A 27,902-nucleotide genomic window follows, 5' to 3' on the forward strand; every position below is an offset into this window, starting at 1 on the left:
GACAGTTTGGAGTTGACCTCGGGCTTGGGCCTAGATTGAACTTAAACCTAACCCAACCCATCTGACTTGCACCATGGTCAGAAGGGGTTAAGGATAGGGAATGGACTACCCTATATGTAAAAAAACATAAATACCCTTTAAATATCACCATTACTTTGTTCAGCGTTGATTATTGAAGAATAAGATATACTTTGAATGATAATTTTGATATTTTCAAAAGTTTAACTTTAAACCGCACATCTCATCACATCATTCTGATAATTAAAGATTGTTAATGATAGGAATAAATTGAGACATTCTGAGAATTCAGATATTAGATCGACACATTTCAAAATTTGGATACCAAAGTGAGACTATACAAGTTACTGATTTTATTTGACAATGAGTCGTTCAGTCAATTCAGCCATAATAATCATCTCTCATTAGCGCAGGCCGATACTGATGCCTCTCTCTCTCTATCTCTCTCTGCAGTGAGAATGCTTCAAAGTTGAAACAAATCACACAGAAAACAAATGGCGAAGTGTAAACAATAAACGTGTCCGCTACTCTTTCGTAGCGAAGATGACTAAGCGTTGGACGCATTCACCAAACAGTCAATACTCTCTCTCTCGCTCGCTCTTTCTTCGATACCCACCTTCTCGTTTGCTTCCTATTTATTCCTTCTCGAATCCGTCGGTCTGCACTCTAGAATCCGCCCTTGAAGTTTCAAAATAGATCTCCAGATTTTTATCCTTCAGGTGTGTAGTAGACCGGATATGTGCTAGCAATTTCTGCTTAGGGTTTCATTGACCTCATAAACTTTTTCCCCCCGTTATCAGTCCTGTTGAACCATGGTTGTCTGATGCTTGTACGTGCCTTACTGTTTCTGGTTTATTGCAGAGAGAGAGAGAGAGAGAGGGAGAGAGAGTCGTTGTTTTGAGTGATTTTTTATTTGTTTTTTTAATTGTTTGAAATGAAAATGCCATGGAATTGAATTGTGGAATAGATATCATGGGGACTGGTCTTTTTTATATTAAATGTTAAGTATGTTGTCAAGGAAGCATTTAACTGATATGTGATCAAAGGGAAGTAGTTGCCATTTAGGATTCAGTAGGGTCGGGGATCTTCTGTCTGGAATTGTTCAGAAAGCGAAGAGGAGAAAAAACTTGTGCTTCGTGACGCAAATATTGTATTTTTTTTCTTTCTGGTTTATTTAGGAGGTGAAGAAATAGTTAATATCATTCATAAAAAAAAAAGAAATAGTTAATATCAAATGTTTTTTAATCATTAACGGTATAGAAATGTTTTGGTTGATTAGTTAGGCAATCCGAGTTCTGTGGTTGAGGTTAGTTTGCAGCCAGACGGCTTCAGCTGGCGTTGAGAAATTAATCTGATACTCTGCTTGAATAGGTTTCGGATTTTGGGTTAGGCAGCTTGGTGTCGTTCGAAATATGGTTTTCGTTTTGTATAGTACATGTTGGGTAGACTAATATTGTTTGATTGTGCTTGATTCTGCTAAAATGGGATCTTCTTCTATTTTGTTGAAGGCTATGCTAACAAAGTTTCTTTTTATTTTATTTTTTTTTGTCTTTATTGTTGCAGGATATGTAACAAGTTGAAAAATTGCTCTTCATTTTTCAGATTCACAATGACACTCCTTTCTCTGCCCTATGGCCATTTTTGGAGGCTGTGCGCAAAAATTTGGTTATGGTTTTTGCTGATGCTCTTTCCACATAACATAAAAAGCACATTATCAGCTTCCAATTATTTGATTGGGCTTGGAAGCTATGATATAACAGGACCTGCAGCAGATGTCAATATGATGGGGTATGCTAATATGGAGCAGATTGCGTCAGGATTGCACTTCAGATTGAGAGCTCGGGCGTTTATTGTGGCAGAGCCTCAGGGAAAGAGGGTAGTATTTGTAAATCTTGATGCCTGCATGGCTTCCCAGCTTGTGACAGTTAAAGTGCTTGAGAGGTTGAAGGCAAGGTACTTATCATCTAATTACGTTCTATCCCCAGATTCTAGTTCTACATAGTAAATATAACCTAATTCCTAACTAAATATCTATAGATTGATAAATTATGAGCAGTTGAAACACAAGAAATGGTTTTCCAGGAAATTGTCTGTTCCCTCCTTTCTGGAGACTTTCTAGGCATGCAACTCGGATTGGGGTTAGGATGGGTTGAGGTTGAGGTCAGTCCTAGCCTGACCCCAAGTGTTGAGACCCTAACCCAACCCTAAACCAAACTGAGTAACTGACCTTCAATCAAGTGTAGTCTACCTTAACCAAAACCAATCTATAATTCTTCAATTCTAACGCTACACAATGTATCCCCGGATGTAGACATTGATTTGGTTTCAGCCTGGTCAGGCCAGATTTCTTCATTTTTTTTTTTTTGTTTTGCTTTTAAATAACAGGTTTCTACTATTCAATTTCATCAATTTATTGAAAGTACCTATAATATATGCATATATACATATATTCATTATGTATTATGTTCATATGAGTACATACACTGTAGTCAGGTTAGGTTGGATTGCCTAAGGCCTCAATCCAACCCAACCTAGCTCCAATTTTTACCTTTCTTTTTGTAATGTTGATTTGGGTCGATTTCAGGCATGCCTATGTTGCATCCCTAGGCTCATTTCAGCTAATTATGTTTTCCATATGTTGGCTTTTTTTTTTTTGTGTGTTTTTTTAACCACCAATTAGTCATACTTGCATGCCATTTCTAGTTTTGGAGGGGCTGAAAATATAAAGGTAACTGAAAATGAGATTAACCCCAAGTGCATTTTAAATGAACTTCACCTTAGGCTCAGTTTGGAAGGAATACAAATACAAATATGTAGAGTGCAAAACTATGTATTTTGTATTATTTTGTGTGTATTTGTACTGTACATATTTGTATTTGTACTCCTTCCAAACTGAGCCTTAGGAACACAAGTATTTTTATTAAATAGCCAATAGTTTTATAAAGCTGCTAAAATTTTCTGTACTCTGAATATCTGTGGTTGTTGCCGGTGTAAAACAATGATCTGGAAATTGGAGCATACATTGAACCAAGAAGTCACATGGTTCATGATTTGACTAGTTCTACTGAATATATGTTTTGACGTATTCACGGTTCAATTGTGGTTTTGACCAAATTCAATGGTTTTTGGATATACTCTAGGCTTTTTTTACCTCCTTTTTTTGAAATTTGTAAAGGTCTTAGTTTTGGTTGAACGTTTTCAACTGTCTGGTCTGGTCCAGTTTGTTTATCAAAAAAATGTGCAAACAGCATATAAAATCAAATTTCCACTCATGGACTTGAATTTACCCTCCTGGTTCCTGAATAGGATTTGACCTTTGAATTAATTTTTTCTATAGATTGTCAAATTCTGTTCTTCCTATCTAGCTTATCTGTTGTCCTTTATTATGGAAGGTATGGGGATCTATATAATGAACAGAATGTTGCCATTAGTGGTATTCACACTCATGCTGGACCTGGAGGTTATCTTCAATACATTGTATATATTGTGACATCCCTTGGGTTTGTGCGTCAATCATTTGATGTCATTGTTGACGGCATTGAGAAGAGTATCATACAAGCTCATGAGAATCTCCGCCCAGGATCAATATTTGTTAATAAAGGTATGCCATATGCTAGAATCCTGCTTCTTTATTTTCCAAATTATAGCTTGATGAAAAGTCTGCTTCTTTTTCTTTCTTGGAATTATATCAAATTACTGTCTCTAAGGAAATATGATATCTGAATGTCTATTAGCTGGTTGTCATATGATAGAGAGCCCCTTAGAAGAGGCACGACCTAGAAGAAGATAATGAAAAAGGTATATTCATATTCTATTTGTTTTTTTGACCCCCTTTTCCAATGAGTATGTTAAATAGGGAGAATGAACTTGGTGGAAATGTAGAATTAACCCCTGTGGGTTAGGCATTTCCTTCTTTGTTGATTTCACCCTTTTAAGGATTCTAAGTTTCTATTCCAAATTTCTATGTATAGGAACATCTAAAAATATTTTTGCTTTTCAGTCTGGTAGTTTCAATGATTTTCATGTATAGTGTTCTTTGTATGCTGCTTATGATCTATCATACCTAGATACAACAAGGACATGACTGGACAAAATGTGGGATGTGGAGCTTACACTAAGGCCTCGTTTGTTTGTCAGGAAGTTGTTTACTCAGGTAAATGTAGAGGTGTAATGTGGGCTGTGCTAGGCTGGCATGACCCACTTTTGTTGCTGCCTGCACTATAGCAGTCTGTGCAATACCAGCATGTGGGTTTGAGCGGGCTGTGTTTGCTTGGCCTATAACCCCCTCAAAAGGGAAGCCTAGTAAGGCCTGTAGCACATGCCTAGGTGGGCTGGTGCCAGATTGGGGGTGACATGATTTTTTTAGAAAAATTGAAAAAAATATTAAAATTTATCCGATATAAATTTTGGTGCACACAATTTTTTATATATGAAAAAGTAAAATAAAATTGAAATTAAAAATTTATATACCTAATTACATATGTGTATATATATTAATATATTATTATGTATATATGCATATATTAAATAGATATAAATAATATATTAATATATGTGGACTGGGGCCACGGGCTGTGCTGGCATAACATACGGGCCGTTTGGCAAGTCTTTTTGGGAAGATCTTCTGGTAGCTTTGACAGTCAAAAGACGCAGTGAGCAGCCCCACCCACTTGACAGCTCTAGGTAAATGTATTTACTTGGGCAAGTGTTGTCTAGGTAAATACATTCACCCATGTTCTTTTTCGGGGAAATGTTAGCTAGGCGAGGCAATTTCCAAAAGGAACTTCTGTTGGTTGGCAAGGGCATTTTAGTCCCATATAGTTTTGGCCAATTTTCCTCCTCCATGGGTAAGTGATTTACCCACCTGGGGGAAGGGTAAAACATATCTGGGAAAGTGTCCCAAAGATTTATTGGGGATAAAGTTCACTTTCTGTGGGCCCTACACTTCCTAACAAAAGAACATGGGAAGTTGGTCAGCTTCCTCCCCCAACTTATTGACAAATGAATGGGCCCTAAAATTTGAAGTATTTGACATCGTGCATAGTTTGATATTTCTAAAACCCTGAAATTTCCTTGTATTTCTTTCTTTAGATTTTTCTCTTTACCCAACATTAAAAATCTAGAACATTGAACTTATGCCTAAAGATTGGTCAACTGATCTTGAAAATCCAAATTATGTGTGACGGTTTCAAGTATGGGCCATTTGGTATTTTGTCATTCACTGTTAACACCATTTGGGGATTCTGACATTATGTATAAGCACAAGGTAGTAATTACGGGCCTGCTCATTTGCTCTGTAGTCTGATATCTGAAAGTGCAATAATTACATTAAGAGGTATATTGGTATTGGTGATATTTTCTTTCCTCTGAACTCTGAATGCAGAGAACGTTGTTCTGAATTCTGAAAATTATCAAATATCTATTTTGACCCCATATATGAGAATTTTTGTTTGTCTTTTTTGGGGGTATCATTGAAAAACAAAAAGTTGTATAATTGCACTTTAAGAGATAAGAGATAAGAGGAAACGGACAACCATTTTTTCTTAAAGTTAAAATATTCCTCTTAAGAGTTAAGAGTTAAGACTTAAGAGGAAACAAACGGGCCCTAAGTGTTAAGAAAAGGAATAGCAAGTGTTGCAACCCCCAAATCAGTGTTTTAAAAGGCATGGGAGGCGTATGCCTGGAGGAGTGGCGAGGCGCTCCCAAAACGCCTTGAGGCGTATGCTAGAGGTATTGACACCTCTGAGGCGTACTCCTCTGGTGCAAGAGGCGTATCTCTTGTGCTTTTTTCATGAGGCGTGCTAGAGGCGTATGCTTCATGTGCCTCATGCACATCTTATATAAAAAGATAGAAAAAAATAAAAAAGAAAAAAAGGAAAGGAAAAGAAATGGAAGGGAAGGGAAAGAAAAAAAGGGGAAGAAAAAAAAAGAGAAGAAAAAAAGAGGAAAAGAAAGCAAAGAAAAGGAAAGGGAAGGGAAGGAAAGATAAGGGGAAAGAAAGTGGTGTGTGGGATCTTGTTGAAGAGGAAGCTCGTTCGCCTCCGTTTTGACAAGACCCCCCCCCCCCCCCGGTTCAACTAATGTTATACATCTTTATTCTTCTTAATATAAAAGATTTTTATTAAAAATAAAGAAAAAATGAGATCCCCCTTCCTCTTCATCCTCATCCTAACCCCCCTCCTCTTAAGGAGGCTTACGCCTCTTGCGTTCTGAACTATGTGTCACGCCTCTAGGTAGTGGAACGCCTCGCGCGTCACGCTTCCGCGTTTTAAAACATTGCCCCAAATATAGGGGAGTCCTTGTAATTTACCCAAAATTAAAACTTTGAACAGCTAATATTGGTTGTGAAAACCACTTATGCAAGGTGGGGCACATGGCTGATATGGACTATGGGGTTGAGCATGTATCCAATGCTATGGGACCCCTATTGATAGACAGTGCAGATCACATACAAAGTTTATATTGAAAAGGCATATAATGCACTTTCTTTTTTCCCACTAATTTGCTTATTAATAATAAGAATGTAGAACAGTGAAAGTGTAAGATTTAGCTTGTTTTGATTATTTTAGTGACTTATACAGTTCTGTTATACATATAAAAGAAATTCATGCTCTGCTTGTTCTTTCCTTAGATGTATTATGTTTTATGTGTTTGCCTGTTTGGATGATGTCGTGGTATTGATTGAAATTAACAAAACAGATCTCAAGTGATGGCCCTTCCAAATAGTAAATGGTGGCAATTCATGTGTTAATGAGCACATATCTTCTGAAAACATTTCTGTTATGTTCTTCTATTCTTTAATGATTCATATTGTTCTGATCATGATTTTTGGTTTTCAATTACAGGAGAGCTGTTAGATGCTGGTGCCAATCGTAGTCCTAGTGCATATCTCAATAATCCTGCAGGCGAACGAAGTAAATATAAATATGATGTTGATAAGGAGATGACACTTCTAAAGTTTGTAGATGATGTATGGGGTCCTGTAGGTAGCTTTAACTGGTTTGCAACCCATGGAACTTCTATGAGTCGTACAAATGCATTAATAAGCGGTGACAACAAAGGAGCTGCTGCACGATTCATGGAGGACTGGTATGAACAGAATGTCTTTCCAAAAGGTGTTGAATCCTCTGAAGAGGATGGCATTGCTGGTGTTGAGCTGAATGGTATCCCCCGAAGAGTCTCAAGCATAATTCCCAATCTTCACAAAAACCGTAAGTTGGCAACTCCTTCCTTCAACCTCATTATATGGCATTACTTTAAGGAAAATAACTGGTATGCATTTCTAGTTAATTAATTCCACCATTTATTTTGTGGACTATGCCTTTTTTTAGTATGATAAAAAGATTAAACTTGTTAATGGAGGATTGACTGCTCCAATAATGAATTTAGAAGGGTAACAATAGGGTGGGAAGGATTTTGGGATGACAGTGGGACTGAAAAAGAATGGTTAAGAGGGTTGGAAAGTTTTGGGTCAAACTGCTTAAAAACGGTAGATTCTCTATAGGGCTGGGGAAAATATAAATTTCAAAAGCGAGTATAGGAGTGGAATGTTTTACTGAAATTTTGCAGGTAAATTTGGAATGAATGGTTGTAGAGGATGACCAAGTTTGGTAGGATTTATAGTATGGTTTGCATAAAAGGATGAAAGTTCTACTTTATGAAGAATACCTGAATATTTTAGAATTTAGGGTTTTAGGTGGATTTTTGGGATGGGATTTGGTAGGATAAATGGGTATGAAGGTCTATGGTGTAAAAGTGATTTATTTTGGGATGACAAATTCCCATTGTGGGAGAGTCTACCAATATTTTGAAAACAAGGGATTTAGATTGTGTTTTAGGATGAAATTTAGTGGGATGAATACAAAAGGAGAAAATTGGTTGAAATGGGAAAGTTTCATGTTTAATGTGAAATAAAGAAAAACTTACTAGGATCAGCTTCAGTCTTTAGGGGATGTTAAATTAATGCCTTAAATGAAGAACTTTTAGGCTGTTGATGGATGTTTGGTTAGTTGCAAAATTAGAGAAAGGCAAATAAAAAAAACTCAAGATCATTCAATGGTGAGCACAGAATCATTTAGGGCATGGGAATCACTTGCTACTCTTAGCATAAGCTCTAAGAACTCAAGTAAGCTCAATTCGTTTTGTTTCTGTGTTTTTGCACTTCTCACAGACATATAGGATCAGTTTGGCAAGAGTACAAACACAAATATGTGTAGTGCAAAACCTTGTATTTTGTATTCTAAACCTGTATTTGCACTGTACATATTTGTATTTGTACTTTTTTCCAAACTGAGCCATATAGACACTAGTGGTGGGCAAATCTTATTAGAACTAGGAAAGACTGACATTACAAAATTGCCAGTCATAAGAAAACTCAACAACTCCTGAACTACTTAACCAATGACTATGAAACCTCAAAGACAAACCAATTATAGCTAGACTAATCAAACTCTAGGCAGACCCCACATATAACATTTGGAAATACTAAATATTGCTACTGTATAAAATACAACATATACATAAAAATCCAGAAATTTCCAATTTTGATTGTCTGATTCCTGTGTTCTTGTATTCCTTGATACTGTACTGCATGTGGTCACCATATTTAGTAACACACACACACACACACACAACTATGGTCTTATAGTTCTGGAGTAAAGCAGAAAAAATAGTTATTTATACATCTCAAATATTTCATATGCATCTTCATAGTGTTGTATCTTCCTTCAAAGTTAACAGTCTATAATGATTTATATGTAGGAAGGAATGCTGTTGCTATGCATTTTTTTTTTTTTTTTGAGAAGGTAAAGTAAATTTATTAAAAAGAGAAATATGATACAACAGAAGTCAGCCCAAGAAAGGCTGAAACAATCGCCATTACAGACACCAGAGCGACTGTTTTCTCAGAACATGAAATACATTCACTCGATTAAAAGCTGGATTGACAGAAATCCAGGAAGCAAGCTTGCCAACTGCACATTGCACAATCTCTTCAGGGCTCTTCTTTTTGTTACAGGACACTCTGTTGTTCCTCTCGGACCAAATAGTCCAAAGAACAACTGCAGTGATCGTCTTCCACACTTCTCCTTTTTCCTTCAAACCTCTGATTTTCCAACAGCTGAAAAAATCTTTGACAGTTCTCGGCATGACCCAATTAAGTCCCACGGCCTTGAAAGAAATGAGCCTGTACCTCAGCAGTTACAGGGCAATGCAGACAGAGATGAACAGTAGATTCTGGATGTTCTTCACATAGCCCATAACAGATATCAGAGATCTGAACCCCTCTCCTCACTAGGTTCACTTTGGACAAGCATTTGTTAATGGCCATAGTCCAAACTAGAAAATTAACTTTAGGACTGACAGAGGTCCAAATCTGTTTATTTGGAAAGTTTTCAGCACCTGAACTGCTATTGCTGTGCATATCATTAACATCAAGGAGACAAACTAAGCCTTTTTTTGGCTGTTAGAAAGAATGGCCTTTACAAATTTTGAAGTTTATAAGATTCATTTCCATGCAGATGATGAATTAAAAGCACTTGCTGCCTCGTTCCAGTCTTCCCATGGAAGACCAGCCACAAGGTTTCTGAGTGTTGCAAGTCGTGTCAGGGGTTCTCTCAGGAAAGCTGACAGGCCTATGTTCGTCTCTGCATTTTGTCAGTCAAACTGTGGAGATGTTAGTCCAAATGTGCTTGGTGCTTTCTGCATAGACACTGGACTACCTTGTGATTTCAATCACAGTACCTGCGGTGGGAAGAATGAATTGTGCTATGGCCGGGGCCCGGGGTACTCGTTACTCTTTTGCATATTTTCCTGAAGATAAATATTTATCATCTTATAACTGGTGTTATATTTAAACTTACTTCTCCTGTTTATGGTAGTTATCCAGATGAATTTGAAAGCACACGTATCATTGGAGATAGGCAATTCAGAAAAGCTGTGGATCTCTTCAACAAGGCATCTGAGCAGTTGACTGGGAAGGTTGACTACCGACACACCTATTTAGACTTCTCCAAGCTTGAGGTATCAATTCCTAAACAGGGGGGAGGTCAAGAAGTGGTGAAAACATGCCCTGCTGCCATGGGATTTGCCTTTGCTGCAGGAACCACTGATGGACCTGGAGCTTTTGATTTCAAGCAAGGTGATGATCAGGTAACCAGGGGTACTAGAGTGATGCCAACACTTTCTCCTAAATTATGCTCTTGAATAGCAAGCTGCCTGTATCAGGGGTCATTCTGTTGTTTTGATGCTATTTCAGGGTAATCCATTTTGGAGGTTGGTGCGTAACTTACTGAAAACACCAGATAAGGTGCAAGTTGATTGTCAACATCCAAAGCCTGTTTTGCTTGATACTGGTGAAATGAAGGAACCATATGACTGGGCGGTGAGTGACAAGCTACATTTTTTTTCCCTTGTAAAAATAGGAATTTGCATTGAAAATCAATTTTCTTTATTTGGGTGGGGGGGTTCCCACAACAATAGGTTTGAAAACAATTGAACTATACTATCATTGATCAGTGTTAGATCTAGACCTTTGATGGCCTTTTTAGCAATCTGCATTAGCATGTTCATAAAACATGCAGGAAAAATATGGGGACTGATTTGCATAATTCTCAATTTTGAGAAAATTGGTACAGTCCTAGTGAAAAGACAAAGTGACAACTGCTTGTAAGCATAAAAGTCAATGCATGGAGGCCTTTTTATGTATAAAGTATATACCTTTTAATTAATGCCATGTGGCCCCTTTGCAAAAGAAGGGATGTGCCTAAGTGACTTCCAAAAAGTATTTAGAAGTGCATTGGGGAATTATTTTATGTTCCCTATATCACAGTAATGCATACATGGCCAGATAACTGAAAATATACACTGCTTATTGTCATAAGGAAATTATATTCCATCATCAGATGGTTATGTATGCATTATGTCATTATGGCCAGGATATAATGTGAAATGTAACATTATTACCATGAAAGGTATGATCCTATAAAATGCAATACACAATAGGACCTTTGACTTGATTTGGACTTTGTTTCCATCCTATTTTCCATCTCATTTGAGCAAAAATTGTTTCTGAATGAAAAGGAAAAGAAAATGAAAAAAATAAATTACCAAGCTTACAACTTCTGCTTATTAAACTCCATATCCATAAGTTTATCTCCCTTTGAAGGCCAACAATTGGGTTGCCCTGTAAATGATCTTTGATGTTTCACCTTTTCACACGAGGGATTTGGCACATGCAATTCAATTTCCTCAATTATCTGAAGCATCCTAAAATAAAGGGTTTCAGTATCTACTTGGTTCCCTTAGTTGCATAGTTTTAGTGGATTGTCTATGTTATTTTGGAAAAAAACATCTTAGAAAAAGGTAAGTTAGGAAATTTAACAGGAAAATGAGAACTGCAGCTAAATGAAAACTTTGCATTGTAAGCATACTGAAGTTGTAATTTCTATATAAGTTCAATTTTGTATTGGTCACCATTTTACTGTAACCTAAGAAAACCCTGAGCATGCTAAACACCTCAAACTTCTGTTTTGTTTGGATTTATTAATGGAATCAAAAGACGTCCAAATTACAATAAAAAAATAGAAGTGCACAGCTCTACTTTGTGTACATATTTTTATAAACGTGCCTAGGATATTTCAACTACTTAGGGGGTAACTTTGCTGATGTGGCAGTTGGATTTGTTTTAAAAAACAAAACCAACCATGTTGTGGAACACCCCCTTAATTACTGAAATAGCTAGTCATTGGTTAATTGTGGATTAATTTGTGCTTGGAATTAATTTAGCATTTAAAATGTGACAAGTCTTAAAAGATACATTTGTAATTGGTATTTTTGGTATGCCAACGTTGCATAACTCTGTTATAATTTTTTACATTTTATTTGGTAACTTTATGAAATTCAAAAAATCTTATTAATTCAGTACACATTCTGAGGTTCATCATTATTTTTTAATGATTTTACAAGATTATCAATAAAATTCCTTAGTGATCAGATCTTGGACCGGAATGGAACCAAGTTGTTTGAGCACCAAATTTGAAAACTTCTATGCTCTGGAGAAAATTTTGATGATTGGTTCATTTATTGAAGAAGTATAAATAATCCAGTGGTCTTTTACCTGGTTGGAGGCCAAAGCAATCCCACATGTCCATCTCATGACCTTCAGTCTGATAAAAACTCTTATGACCCTCAGCTCCAGTCTTTGCTCCATGTCATAAATTAAGTAATTGTGGCAATTTTTAAATCAAAAAACTGAAATTCTGAATGATCAATATATCTCAGGGCAATTTTGAATACAAGTGAGAACTTATAAAAAATGTAAATAGAAGGTGAGATATAGGGCTAATAGTTGATTGGAAGATTGGGGAAAATGGTCAATCAAGATGGAGTAAGTGATGGAGGGACCTTTGTGTGTTCTATTATATCCATCTGGATCAAGGTTTACAATTTTGATTGGAGGAAAATTTCAATGATTCAAAAGTGGGAAATTTGATGGAGGTTTCAGAGCGGCATTTGAAGTTCCAACTGGATGGAAGCATTACGAAAGTGAAGAAACAGGAAAATATTGATTCATTAAAAAAGAAACAGGAAACCCATGTACAATCAGAGGCTATACAATGGGGAATACAAAATAAACATTAGACCACTATTCCATTTGTCATTGCAAAAGGTTTTCAAAAAGAAAGAGAGAACTAAGGGAAACACTGTTTCTTAATAGATGTGCAGATGACCAGGATAGCAGTTTCCCAACTATTTTTTTTTGTCACAGTTCCTCTTCTTGACAGCCTTTACTTCGAAAGAGCCTTGAGTTTCTTTACTGCCAGATTGACCAGAAGACTGCTCCTGGGACCATTTGCCATAGCATTTTCCCTCTCTTACTCAGACCATGTGTCCACCAACCTCTTACAAAAGCTTCCACTGATGCAGCAGGCAGCATCTTTTAATGGCAAAAATTCTAAATATTTTCACCTATAAGTTGTATGTAAAACTGCAATGCAACAACAGGTGGTCAGCTGACTCTTCTATTTCGTTACATAACACACAAACAGGAGAGTCAATCACCATTCCCCTTCTAATCAGGTTGTCTTTTGTAGGAATCTTGTTAAGATAAGCAGACCAAACAAAGAAAGCTACCTTTGAAGGGATAAACTTACTCCAGAATCCAGATTACATGCCAAGGGACATCCTGCTCATCCTCTTGAGTCAGTTTATAATAAAACGATTTTACTGTAAACTGACCCTTTCGATCTGCTGTCCACATCCTTCTGTCCTCTGAATTAAAATTTATTTGCATGCTTGTACAGTTTCTGAAGTAGTTGCCCAAGAGGTTCAATTTCACAATCATTTAGAGCTCTTCTAAACTGTGGTAGATTGACTTGCAGAAACATGCAAATTTTATTTTGGTCAAGCTATCTCTCATTTCTATCAACATTTGGTAGGCGTAAAATACAAATTCTCAGTTTTTAACTCTCTTTTTTGTGATATCTTCCCAAATATCAATTTATGGATTATCTTTGTAAATTAATCAGTATTTATCATCTCATTATATATTAGGACACCCTAAAATTTTGAAGGAAATATAGGTATATAGTACCAATTTTGTGTAAATCCTGATATATGGTACTTTTGATGTTTGAATAAACTTATGGATTATGCATTTGAAGGATCATATAAAGCATTTCCATTGTTTTCCTTTGAGAATATAATTGGTTGCAATGCAACTGTTTACCCTTTTTCTTTCCAACCCCATTTGTGGTTTTGCTTACTATTGAGTATCTGGTCTTACTTCTACAGCCTTCAATACTTCCAATTCAGATTTTGAGGATAGGGCAACTAGTTATTCTCAGTGTACCTGGAGGTAGTACCCACCCTTGGCACCGGTTATCTGGGATTTCTATCTTTGAGCATGTAGAACATCTAATTGCTTTGTTTCTTCACAGAATTCACAACAATGTCTGGAAGGCGCCTTCGAGATGCTGTGAAGGAAGTACTCATCAGTGGAGGTATTAGAGGAAATATTCATGTTGTCATTGCAGGGCTTACAAACACTTATTCCCAGTATGTGACTACCTTTGAGGAATACCAGGTGCAAAGATATGAGGTCAGTATGCCCAATCAAAATAACTGAAAACCATTGATTCCATTTTGTGTAATGCAACATATGGTGACTAGTGTAGTTTCCATATATTTTCTGCTTCATCCACCTTTTGGTTTTTTGTTAAAAGTTCTGCTTCATCCATCTGAGCCTTAACTGATAAGATAAAGTTTGCCCCTTTGGGTAGGGATTATCTCAGAAATTGGTCCACATTATGCAAAAATCTATTCCCCTTAGGGAGTAACCTAAATTTTAATATTCTCTCTGAACTTGAGCTTTTGTTGGGTGGCGGGAACCCACATTGGTGCAATATAAAAAGACCATCACCCAATGTTGGTCACAGTTATCTGGAATCATAGGAGGGGTGGACTGGAAATGGACCTAATGTTTGGCAATATCTGAAACAAATATTGAAATTTCCTTGCTTTTGCACCTTTCCTGGCATCCATTTTGTATCAAATTGTTACTCAATCCCATTCCATCAAGCTTTACCTCTAACCAAACAATCAAACAAACTTGATTTACATAGGCAGCTAAGTACTTTTATTCTTATCTGTCCACTACGGGTACCTTCATACCTGTGTGGTAAATGTTAAAATATTTTACTGGAAACTAAATTGATTGTTCTCTTCGACCCTTCATTGACAAATCATTCACTTAAATTTCTTACAGATTAAAATAATTTGTTTTCAAGTATCCAGTGCAGTCCTCTCAAGACCCTATATATCTGGAATCAACATGGGGTGATGGCCTTTATTAAATCTGTCTTCAAATTATCTCATTCTTTGGTATATCCTTAGTCTTATTCGAAACTGAAACTGATAGATCTCAAAATGCAATTCCCATAATTTATTTAACCAAGTTATCTTGCACGACAGTCTTTCATGGATGGAGCATGTCTCATAAAAAAATGATCCTAACATGTATGATGACGAAAGCATCAATCTTTTGAAGTGTACCACATCAACCGGTTTAAATTCCATTCAATTTCTTTCATGGAACTTTTTGGTCCTAGATTTTTCATAACATCAAGGCACCCCACACAAGGGCAATTGCTTGGTGAAATGATGACATCTCAGACTAACAAACATGAGGATGCAAGTTTTAGTTTAAGAACATTGTGTGACAAATGCTAAAGGTTTGATCTGTATTCATTCCACCTCCCAAGATCCCTGATAACCAAGTGTGGGATTAAGATTTGGTAATGATCCATTATTTAAAGTGGATCCTTTCCTGCACCTATACGGCCCTACATCATCTAGGCATAATTTTCTAATTAGAATGTTAATGCTGAAATTCAGCTTTCTGTAAGTGTTGCATGGACATGTACACAAGCTGGAATTTGACGTATATCCAATAGTCTATGGAAAACTATGGACTTGGGGATACGTTCATCCAAAAGTATGTACTGCTAAAATAATTAATGCTTTTGAATTCTTACATTATATACCAAAAAAAAATGTTTCCTTGATAGCTGATGTTTGATACAAAACAGAAGGATTCATCTTGTAGATTAGCTGTTCATTAATGTCAAACAAGCTAGAGATAAGAATGAAATGTCATGTAGAAGTGCTCTCAAGAATTTGTGTAGTGTCAGACTTGGACATATGTCCAACATGACACACTGGCCCTTTAGGAGAGTCCATGCAACAGTGTTTGCTATAATCTTTATATGTATCTCTGCTCAACTTGTTATGATTTTCCACAGGATTTCACATCTAGCAATCCTGATGGGACAGCCTATTATAGCCCTCTGCTTATGGGTGTGAAATATTACTTCATCCAGAATCGAGTCTCATTCATAAATCATAAATGGACTGTTTCATGAGTTATTGTGTTTGGACTAAAGACTTCTTTAATCTTTATACATGTATGGAAATTCATGGCATGCGGGAAGAAATATCAGTCAAACTAAAACAGGGGTTCCAGAAAAATTTATAATCAATCAACCGGTAATCATATCATGCCTTTCCGGCAGCATAGATTTTCCTCTAAAACAGAAACTAGTTTTCAGTTATTTATAATGAAATTCCCTGAGATTCTCCAATTTTCTTTCATTGGTATTATAATTCAGGGTGCCTCTACACTGTATGGACCACACACACTAAGTGCCTACATTCAAGAGTTCAAAAAGCTTGCAGAGGCTCTTGTTGGCGGCCAAGATGTTAAACCAGGTCCACAGCCCCCAGATCTTTTGGACAAGCAAATTAGCCTACTAACGCCAGTGGTCATGGACGCAACACCCCCTGGAGTTAATTTTGGGGATGTAAGAGCTGATGTCCCAATCAACTCTACGTTCAGGAAGGGAGACATGGTGACAGTAACTTTCTGGTCTGCTTGCCCAAGGAACGACCTCATGACTGAAGGCACATTTGCGCTGGTGGAGATTCTGAAAGACAAGGATACATGGGTACCGGTTTATGATGACGATGATTTCTGCTTACGCTTCAAGTGGTCAAGGCCAGCAAAACTCAGCACACGCAGCCTAGCTACCATGGAATGGAAAATCCCAGAGACAGCCATTTCAGGTGTGTACAGGATAAGTCATTTTGGTGCCTCAAAGAGCCTTTTTGGGTCGATCAACCATTTCACAGGTTCGTCCCGTGCATTTGTGGTGGCATAGGGAGGCTTCTTTGTGCATGTATGTATTGGTTACTAAGTTACAATATTTATAATTTGCCTTACTGTAACATGTTAGCTGTTCATGGTTTCCACGTTAATGAAGTCACCATTGCATTGCTCAAGAATATCACCCAGCTTACAAAAGCTCTAAACCTTTTTTTGTTCTTATTATGAGGAATGATAGCAATACTACAAAATTTTCTCCTTGTAGTATCTAACGGTGAGCATGGGTCAATTCAGTTCGGCTCCAAGGCGTAACCTGGAACCTACCCTGTAGGAATCAGTCCCAAGATTTTAGAATCAAAACCTACCCTGTGAAGTTTCATAGCCTTGGTGGTTATGGGGTTGGTTCCAAGCTCTATTCGTGAAACCTTTTTTTTTTTTTTTTAATCTTTACTCCTTTCTCTCTCTGAAATAATGAAACGTATTCCTTAAAAACTTGATTTCAATAATTATTTTGTAAATATAATCTTTTACATTATTTATATGCATTCAAATATTAAAACAAAAAATTGACTAGATAATTTAAGTGACTCAATAGTCAAGTGAGACTATGGTCTTCGCAACCTTAGAAGTACTTTGGGATTTGTTTCAAGGCAAATTTGGTTTCAAGGTGGTTCTGGGTTGGTTCAGATAGGGTATGGGGGCTGGTTTCAAGAATTTGGAACCAGACCCTACCTTGTAACAGATTGGGTAGGTCGGTTCAAGGCTGGTTTCATTTGGTTTTGGGAAGAATTTATCTATTTATTCACCCCTAATATGTATAGGATTTCGGGTATTGCCGATATGCTAAAAAGTATGCACTGAGCAGTTTGAGCATATCACTTGTAAACAAGGCTCAAAGTATTGAAAATGCCAAGTGTATCGAAAATACAACTTTAAGAGACATATTAGGATACGTCTGGGATACACATGGATACGGGTGAAAAATTAAGATATGCATAAAAATGTATGAAAACGTATTAAATACCCTAATAAATCATAAATATACATCAACAACATTAAATATAGGTTCTAAATGACCTATACATACAGAAATCATGTCCTTAAATGATTTTTATGAAAAATGTCATAATCAACATATGGAAACATAATGGTATTCTCTAATAAGGTTATAACTACAAAATATAAGGTTAGTAATTATTTAATGAAACATTTTCTATAATTGTTTAAACAAGTATTTATTTCTTATTCAAACAATTATTTTATTTTTTATTACAAAAATTAAAAGATAAAATATAACATAAAAATAATTTTGCCGATGTGGTAGATCATCTATAGATTTACAACATGGTAAATATTATGGTTAGATCACACCAAAAATTAGAAAAAATAAAAAAAAATATTTTATAATAAATTTTAATAGATATATGAATTAAAAATTAGAAAAAAAAATATTTTAAAATTATAAAAGTTTAAAAAATAAATATTTTTAGTTTTACAAAAAATAAATATTTTTTCATATTAAAATTTAAAAAATAAATATTTTTATTCAAAAAATTATAAAAAAATAAAAAATAAGTATTTTTGAAATTTTAATAGATCTATGGATAATGGTAGATCACTCATAGATATATGACACAATTAATCTTCATGGTCATCTATGGATAATGGTACATCACTCATAGATCTATGACACCAAAAATATGAAATATCATTTTTTGTTATTATTTTTTATTTTTTCTAAACTCTCTTAAAAAATTAAATACATCTATTTACAACAGAAAAATATAGGATTTTCAACATAAGGGTAATATATGTACATAAAAGCATTTCCAAGCATTAAAAAACACAAAATAATGTAACATACTATCAAATAAATTGAAAAAAGTATTTATTTTTCCAATTTTTGTAAAAAGTTGAAAAAAAACTCAAAAATCTTGAGTTTTGGAGGTTGTTTTTGGGTTTTCTTTAAAGATTTTACGATCCAAAAATGTTTTAGGATGATTTGGTGAATTTGGGAGAGAAAGAAGGCTTTTGGAGAGAGTTAAAAGCCTTTTTTTCTAAAAAAAAATTAATTTATTTTTTTGCAAACAGAAAATCATGTTGTATTGACCGATACACCTTGATACAGTTAAGATATGATTCTGATACACCCCAATATAGGTCCGATACACCCAATATGGTTACAGTACAGGGTCAGCACGAAAAAAAAAAAAACGATACAAATGATTTTGTAATGTTTTCTGTGCTGACCCCTTAAAGATACGATACATATTGGCCAATACGGGCCAATATGTTGCAAAATTTTGAACCTTGTTTGGCTGATACATATCGGTCAATACAGCCCAATACGTGCCACCCTTAAAGATATGGCTGCTATTAATATCACATAGGCCATAATCTGGATTTAAAAGAGGCGGAATTTCTTTTCCCTCCAGATCAGCAATTTAGTGGTTCAATCCTTTACATCAAAGGGTCAATCCATAATGTCATTATAAAATATACAAAACCCACTAACCCGTTGAATGGGCCGATGGTTCAACTTTCTTGGGTCAAAGGGTGGTTGACTGAGTCGACAGTTTATTTACTTATTTTGTAATATAGTGGGTCAGGGATTGATTTAAACTGAGAATGTGATTGGTTCTGATACATTTTGCATGAACATTTTGCATTACTTGGGCCTTGGTCTTTGTTCTCAAAATTTGGCAAAGCTCAACCCGAACATGGTCCATGAATATGTCTAATCACCAATCAACAGGATGGGTGTTGTTGTTTTTATGATATTTTGGTGATACGCCTGAATCCCCATCTAGGGGCTATTTAAATAGAGCAGCACCACACAAATAACCCCTCTCCAAAATCGATAATTGTGGTATAATTGTGGTAATAATTGTGGTAATATACCAACTGAGCCACCCCTCAATTGGATTGAATGTGTTATCGACGTAGTAGCATTTTTAGCAGTATTTTTGGGTAATCAAAATGATTCATTACAACAACAGAAGCAAAAACAGCAATCAAGCAAGAGAATCAAGAAGATACCCTTAAGGCTCAGTTTGCAAGCAGTACAAGTGTAAATATGTACATCGTAAATATATACAAAATATAAGGTTTTGCACTCTACATATTTGCATTTGTACTCCTTCCAAACTCAGCTAAGGTGTTTTTGACCAAGGAAGGAAAGCAAAAAAAGAACTGTGTAGATCTCTAATAAAATGAATATGAGATACATGGAATAAAAAAGTATGGTATAAACCAGTCCACACCACACTTGAAGAATGCCACCATGGGTGTGGACTAGTCCACATTACACAATCTATCCATAGTTCAGAACAACTATGGAATGTGGTGTGGTGTGGACCACAAATTTCTCATCCACATTACAGAACACCCCCGGAATTTTAATAATTTCCGAACCCGCGCTTGCCCAAGTTGCACTCCTAACTAGCGGTGGCAATTGGGTGGGTTGGGTTGGGTTTGGTTTGGGTTGAACTTTAACCCAATCCATCTAACCCGTTAACCCATTAATGACCCAGTTTTATAAAATTAAATGGGTTGGGTTCAACCCAAACCCGCTTTGATCCAATCCAACCTGCCCAAACCCATTAAACTTATATTTATGTACTTAAAACAAAAAAACTTACTCCCACTTGAAGGTTCAAATCACGTTACGTGCATGTTATTTTTACATAAGCGGCGAAGCCATTTGACTATGTTCAAGTTTCATGTTTGACTGAACCACTTAGGTTCAAACCGGTCAGACCAACTTGAACTATCTAATTGGATTGTCTTCGAGCTAATCACATCAAGAGTGGTTGAATCATTTGGATTCAGATCAGTCCTGTTGGACTAGACCGGACCAATTTAGTCAACGGTGGATTGACTTGGACCAGGCCATATTAGGTTTGGATTCGGGTCAATGGAAGTAAGTTGGACTGGTCTGGATTCAGGTTGGGTTGAATAGATAGGAGTCTAGTAGGACGATCCAATTTGGGTTAAGGCAAGCGGGGTGGCTTTCGGGTCGGGTTGGACCAGGTCCGGATTTAACCATCCTATCTTATCCCGTTTCGGATTTGGGTCGACCCGGATTGTCCTGCCTTGGGTTGGCTTGGGTTTAGACTGGGCTGATTGACCCAAATGAACCAAATCGAGGTGATCGGGTTTGTTCATATTTAGACCAAGTTGAACTCGTCTGGACTCGGGTCAAGTTGATTTGGATTTATGCCGATTTGGGTGAAGTGTGTTGATTCGAGACAAAACTAATTGTAGTAATTAATTAATAGAAAATTAATGCATTGATTATAAATTATTTCATTCAAATGAAGAAAATTAAAACAAAAGGCTAAGGAATTAATACTTGTATCTTTAGTGGTCAACCCAATGGTTATCCACAACCCATGGGGACCTGAATCCCTGAAACTTTTTCAGATAATAGTATTTTTTTGAAAAATAAATTTATTTAAAATAAATAAAAAATTTAAATTATAAATAATGTTTTAAATATGTTTTGATATATAAATAATATATGTTTGATATAAATAATATATATATATATAATCGGGGGCGGGGCAGGGACCTCAATCCCCATCCCCGACCCCGACCCTGATCGGGGATTCCTATTAATCCCCGTCGCCATTCCCACCTTGCCAAAACAATCCCCATCCCCGACCTCATTGGGTCGGGGAAATCGGGTCCCCGTCGAGGATGGGGAAAATTGCAATCCCTACCGTATTCCTAACTACAGAATTACTATCTTTGTTTAGAAAAACAGGATTTTGAAACTAACTTAAAAGCTAAAACTGAAATATACTTTAACAAAACGATCATATTCATATCCACTGCATTTTTTGTCAACAAAATATTGAGAGCAATTATTCTTTCACTCATTCAGTTATTTTGCCTGTCCTTTTTATCAAAAGGATATTAGAGAAATTAGGTCATGTTTGATTTGCGGGAATAAAGGTTTGAAATCGAAATTAAAATGATTTATTCTGATTCCAACTGTTTGATTGAGCGGAATCAGAATTTCATTACCATTCCTGGTGGAATAGTAGTCTCCCATTTGAGGGAGTGGCTATTCCCTCCCCCACCCCTGCTTTGGGAATAAAATCCGAATCCAGCTAATTCCAATTTTCATTGTGATTCTTGTCCGAACCAAACAAATTATAGGAATAGACCTTTCCAATTTCGATTTTGGCTAAAAACCAACGGACCCTTTTATTCTTTTTACCCCACACAATGGTAAGACGTCATGGCCAAGAATGTTTCCAACAACCCAGGCAGTTGGCCTCCAGTCTGGTTGGAAACATTGTGTGGGTTTGGCCGGGGCTGGATTTTATGGTAATCCACACAGGATGCATGGAAATGCTGCAGATATGTGCTAGATGTACCATTTATAGGAACTATATGAATTCAATGGCCTAAACCAAAATCATGTTTGTTTTTGCGAATATGATGGTTGTTTTCGAGAATTTGTTACAATTTCTATAGGCCGAACCCCATGTAGTTGTAATTCTTCAAATTGGACAATCAGGATAAATTTTTACTTGTTAAGCTTTTGACTATGGTCATGTTGAAAAAACAAGAAAAAAAAAGAGCCGAAGTGTGCTTTTAAATTTAAAAAGCACAACACCTAAAAGTTTATCCAAACGCAATGTTAGTTTTTCAAAACTGGGGCTGTGATTTAGGCGCTGTTTTGTATGGTTTCTATTTATTTGATAAACGGTGCCATGTCATCATCAAATTAATATTTAGCCCATCATGTTGATCCATATGTATAGATACTCGTAAAAGCTGTCATTGATTTATGTACACGTCTACCGTTGGGAGAAGCTTCATTTTAATGCTTCTCTCATTGGTTAGGCATTTATTCACTTTTCTGCTGATGTGGTGCCTATTGGCTCGTAATGTCACCTAATTGTCAATAAACTGTTTCATTATTATTTTTTTTGGTTTTAAAGACAAATCAAGTACAAATGTTTTGAATAAACGGAAGCTATGCCAAACACACACTTAGAGGAAATGGTGGCTCGCTTCATTAGGTATTGATAGCACCAAACCAGGTGTTTCCAAGATGGGTAAAGCAAAATCAAAAGCCAAGTGGGTTGAATTTACCTTGATCGGTTGATCTATCACAATCCCTGTCATGGTCAGCCTAGAAACTCCCATTATAGCGAATTGAAATCTTCTGCCAACAAAACACATTCCAACACCCTATTAATATGATCTGACACTGCACATCTTACCATGAGACTGGACCCATCATATAAGTGGGACATATGCCATGTATAAGATGACTGGTGTTAGATCATGTTGGTAGGGATAGGGTGTTGGAATGTGTTTTGTTGGAAGGAGATTCAACTTCCATTAGAGCCTGGTTTCTTTAGGGTCCTGTATGGGACCACTTCAAGCAATTGGTTGAATTGCTTTAGTTGAGCTGCTTTGAAGAAGTAAAAGAAACTTGTTGCCTGTTTTGGAGGAGTCTGGATCTGTTCTTCACATTGACTTCACAGCATGTACCAATCGTACATCGAGAACATCTCCCATATTTTTATTTTATTATTCATCAGAGATGTTTCATGCATGGTGGAATATGGCTGTGAGATCAGTGTGAAAAACAGATCCCACTTTGTTTGGGAGAATTTGCACCCGGTGGCCTTAGGTTGTGCATGCTTGGTGGGCCTCGTAAAGATAGCTCATAAGTTATGTTTGGCGAAACATGTGGAAAGCCCAGCTGTTGTTCAACCAAAAGAAAACGAATTTTAAATGAAGTTTCTTTTATTAGCTTCTTAAAAGAGGCTTAGTGAAAAGAGTCTGGATCTGCTGGCAACAATACAATTGCTGGCCACCCAGCTGCACTTTGGAAATGTTAGTAATATAAAGTATAATAGATGTTCCCAATGTACGATTGGATGAATCTCTAACAATATTTTGTGGTCAATCAGATAAATTCAGCCCTCCCAAATTGACCCTTCATCGGAGAGCAATGTAAATGGCTGTATTACAGTCAATTTGAAGTCTCTTGATTATTTCACCAAACAATACTCCAGATGGAGCCCTATTCACAAAACCAAAAGTAGCAATATGATAACCTTCATAAATGAAATCTTGGTTTTCGAACCATCATTGATCCGGATGGTTGGACCATTTGGCCTGAGAACCTTACAGGTAACTGGTTTTGTTTTACTCCCAGTCCTTGACAAAAAATCGTTGAATAAGTCAATGATTCGTTGATTCGAGTGGTCAAACCGTTGACCCATCAACTTGTTCAATGGTTTTGGCCATTTTTATTTTTATTTTTTTTGTCAGAACGAACTGTCCATTTGAACTGAACGGTTGAACCGTTGACCCAAAAACCGATGGCCAAAACGATTCCATTTTCAGATTGTTTTTTAAAACCATGAATGAAATCTGCTTATCTATCAAAGAGAGTTGCTACATGGAGGGTTCACATTATCATGGGCTCCATCCAGGTCATCCTTCTCGAGAGAGCCCAGAAACAGAAAGCCCAGCTTGGTCAGTTGGACTTTCTAAACTGTCACAAGTCATGATTCTGGATCTAATTCTACTAAAACCTGAGAATTAGTAAAAAACCGTTGACCTGTCAAAAATTGTTTGATTCAGGTGGTTGAACTGTTAATCCATTCTACCTGGTGACCAAGTTATGAATTACACACTAAATGTGTATGCAAATTTCCATTCATAAGTATCTTATATTGCTACTTTTGCCAAAATCCCTTTTTTTGTCTCAAATCGTAATTTTTAGCATTTTTTATAAATAAAAATAAAAAAATTATAAATTAAATAATAAAACAATACACATATTACATATAAAATATAATTATACATTATTTGTTGATAAAATATGTATTATACATATATACACATATATGTATATATTATATTTTTTTAATATGGTACAGTCTGACCCATTTGATCCAGACGATCAAACCGATGATATACAAGTACAACCTAGAGACAAAAACGATTCAGCCTATTGGTTTTCAAAACATTACTCATAGCCTCATAATATTAATAATACTCATAGTAGGGATGCCGTCTGCATTATGGTTTTCAAAACTGGACCGGACCGGAAAAACTGGGAATTGGTTAGGTGACTGGTTCCGTTTTCTCCCAAAACCGGATTTCTCCCAAAAACTATTGATTTTGGTCAACAAACCACTGAACCAAACAGATAACTGTTTGAACTGTTTTGACCATTTTTTATTTTTTTGAATTTTTTATTTTTTGTCAGAATGGGCCAAGCATTCGGTTTGAACGATCGGACTGTTCAACCCGATAACCAGACCCCTGACTGATTCGGTCACCAGGTCAGTTTTAAAAACCATGATCTGCATTGACCTGACCCTATCGAATTAAGGTCGGATCAGCCTTAATTGATTTTCGGGTCAGGTTTCAATTAGGCAAACCTGTGACAACCCATTTGACATCCCTAATTTGGACTTCTCTAGACACATACTAAAAAGTTGAAGTTTTAGTAGCTAAACTTCATAATGAAAAGGGTAATAATGATTTTTTTTGGAAGGTAAATAAACTATCTAAACAAAAGAAATATTTACAACCTGCTCAACTAGTGGCAACAATGATTGAAGTGTTCCTTCTCTTCAACTACCTACCATGTTTGAAAAATTCAAACATTATCAATAGAAAATGCAGCCTAGGTCCTCATTTTCTTTGTTCCTACTATATGAAATTATCATTGAAATGGAAAAGAAGAAAAATCATGTCTGCCGGTCTTAATGGTGGTTGGACTTTTTCTTCCTATTTAAAAATAAGAGTGTTGTAAAAGAAATTGTGGTTAAATGGTTGAATCCATGATTTTAACTTTTAAAAATAAAATAAACTATTACTTTTATTGCAAGAGTCCAGATCTCTTTAAGAAAATTTGTGTAAACACTCTTTAGGTTCCATTTGGATCGCAGGAACAGGGGTCTGAAATTAGAATCGGAATAGGTTATTTCAATTTCAATTGTTTGATTGGGCAGAATCAGAATCCGATTCTCATTTTTGGTGGAATGGCATTCCCCCATTTGAGAGAATGGCCACTCCCTCCTCATCCCTTGGAATGAAACCCTATTCCAGCTGATCTAATTTCCACTCTGATTCATTTTTAAACCGAACAGATTATGAGAATAGACCATTCTGGTTCCGATTTCGATTCTGATTGTGAACCAAACTGACCCTAAGAGCAAAGGAAATATTAATTTGGATCCTACCCAATCGGAGGACATGCACCCAATCAAATGAATTTTATCCCTTATTTATAGGATTAGGATTCAAGGGTTTAGGGATTAGAATTCAGGGTTTAGATATGAGAATCAAGAATAAATCCGAGGAAAGTCTGAGAGCATGGTATCCAACCACACATGAAGATTAAATTCATGAAGGAAATGATCATGGATGGGTGTTGTGCTTTCAGAGGTCCTGTCTCTACATGTAGTGGCATTTGCCTTCATCAGGCCCTTGCCTCTTGATGATCTGCAGATGAAATAAGGACACTTTCAGCTACATGCCAACAGACCCACCCAGGCCCGATGGCTCAAATTGTTTGATGGGTAGGGCAGCCCCCTTTAAGGCTGTTTGGCTGTGCTGTCAGACTTGAACCGTTTTTTCTTTCAAGGATCATCAAGAATAACACCAAAAATGGATTTTTTTTTTCAGTTGTCCGGTTCTTACAAATGTTGACTTAACCAAATTCACCCAAATAACTTTAAAAGATAATATAAAATTTTATATATATATATATATATATATATATATATATATTTAAATTTTTTATTTGAATGAATTCAAACGATGGGATTGAACAATTAAGGGTGTGTTCTACAACATGAATGCTTTTGTTTTCATTTATTTTTGAAATCACCGCATCAGCAAAAAAACAAAAACATGTTCTTGAACTTGTTTTTTTTGTTTTCATAGAGAAAAATAAATTGGTTTTGTTTTTTTTTTTAAAAGATTTGACTATGATATCGGAAAAACTTGTAAACAATCAATCTTTATCGTAAAAGTGGTAACCAATCTGGTGGCTTTTTATCATATTCATGGGGGGTTTTGATTGGTCAAGGTCCTTCAAGTATCATGTCTTCCTGGAAGCATAGATTTTTCAAAAAGAAAAAAATAATAATACATGTTTTTGTAACAATCAAAATAATGGTTTTTTAAAACCAAAACAAATTTTATAGTGTACAAGTTATATTATTTATAGAATATGATATTAAATAACAAGATGAAAACATGTTTTTGAAACTAAAAAATCAGGAACATGTTTTTGTTTTTAGTTTTGAAAACAAAAAATACATAACATAACCCAGAATATTCTTTTTGTGTTTCTGTTTTGAAAAATGATCTATTTTCAAACCAAATGGTTTTGATTTATTTTTGAAATCAGCAACAAGAAAAACAATTCAAACTTTAGAATGCCCTAGGATGTTTGACTCATGACCTAGTGACCATAATGATTTTACATTTCCCAAATTCTCACAGTGTTGCTTTAATGATTTTACTTACCAATTGTTGTTATCATGTTTGTGGAGTTTCTTTTCCTCTATTTTTTTGGATGATTTTACCTCTTAATCTATAATATTGGGAATACTTGTTCTTAGGGGGGAGCAAAAAAACTGAAAAAACGAACCGACCAAAACCGAACCAATGTTTTTAAAAAAACCAAAGGTACCGGCTCAGTTTCGGTTAACCAATATAGAACACTGACGGTTAACTGAACCGACCGGTATACATATATTGCTATATATTTTATATTTTTTATATATTATAAATTAATAAATATGCATTATATATAAATATATATTTATAATATATGATATATTATTTATTATTTAAAATATAATATTTTATATATATCTATAATTTTTTATTATATATTTATATATATTTTTATAATATATATTGTAAAAATTAAAAAATAAAAAAACCAACAAACCAAACAGACGATTTACTGATTGGCATCGATTCAGTTTTGATTACCGGTTTTCACAACACCAATAGTACCGGTTCGGTTATAAAAAAAGGCCCACGGTTTGGTTAACTGAACTGTGAGCACCCCTACTTGTTCTCATATACTTGGGACACTATCTTCTTGTTATTATTGTTGCTTAATTTTATTCTCAATTTGATTATAACAATTCTTTTAAATGTTGGATTTATTTTTCCTCGTGTCTTTTATGAAGAGAGTTCCCATTTGTATCAA

At 35.6% G+C, this 27,902-nt stretch overlaps 1 protein-coding gene across 11 annotated transcripts; it reads left to right on the plus strand.

Moving 5' to 3' along the window:
• The first annotated feature begins 383 nt into the window (after nucleotides 1–383).
• On the plus strand, nucleotides 384–16,857 carry LOC148845671 (neutral ceramidase 2-like). 11 transcript variants are annotated; one of them, XR_016102553.1, is made up of 11 exons: nucleotides 408–737; nucleotides 1,582–1,971; nucleotides 3,411–3,619; nucleotides 6,864–7,229; nucleotides 9,537–9,801; nucleotides 9,897–10,167; nucleotides 10,274–10,399; nucleotides 13,810–13,873; nucleotides 13,956–14,116; nucleotides 15,819–16,062; nucleotides 16,185–16,857. XR_016102553.1 is itself a non-coding variant. In XM_088956102.1 (11 exons), exons 2-10 carry the CDS (start codon nucleotides 1,628–1,630, stop codon nucleotides 16,023–16,025), a joined length of 1,824 nt encoding a protein of 607 aa, XP_088812228.1. In that variant the 5' UTR covers nucleotides 408–737; nucleotides 1,582–1,627; the 3' UTR covers nucleotides 16,026–16,062; nucleotides 16,185–16,857. The 11 variants fall into 11 exon arrangements, 8 of the variants coding, with proteins under 8 accessions (XP_088812222.1, XP_088812228.1, XP_088812229.1 ...); XM_088956102.1 differs by having other exon boundaries at nucleotides 16,008–16,062; XM_088956103.1 differs by having other exon boundaries at nucleotides 16,017–16,062.
• Nucleotides 16,858–27,902: the final 11,045 nt, after the last annotated feature.

This window comes from Nelumbo lutea, chromosome 7, assembly GCF_056320005.1.
Source record: "Nelumbo lutea isolate HS-2025 chromosome 7, American lotus-T2T, whole genome shotgun sequence".
Lineage (NCBI taxonomy): Eukaryota > Viridiplantae > Streptophyta > Magnoliopsida > Proteales > Nelumbonaceae > Nelumbo > Nelumbo lutea.

Excerpts from the sequence above, each read along its gene's own strand:
- LOC148845671 (XM_088956096.1), top strand. The coding sequence starts at position 1,628 with ATGACACTCCTTTCTCTGCCCTATGGCCATTTTTGGAGGCTGTGCGCA. Across the intron at positions 1,972-3,410 it reads CTTGAGAGGTTGAAGGCAAG|GTATGGGGATCTATATAATG; the intron begins GTACTTATCATC and ends TTATTATGGAAG. Across the intron at positions 14,117-16,184 it reads ACCAGGTGCAAAGATATGAG|GGTGCCTCTACACTGTATGG; the intron begins GTCAGTATGCCC and ends ATTATAATTCAG.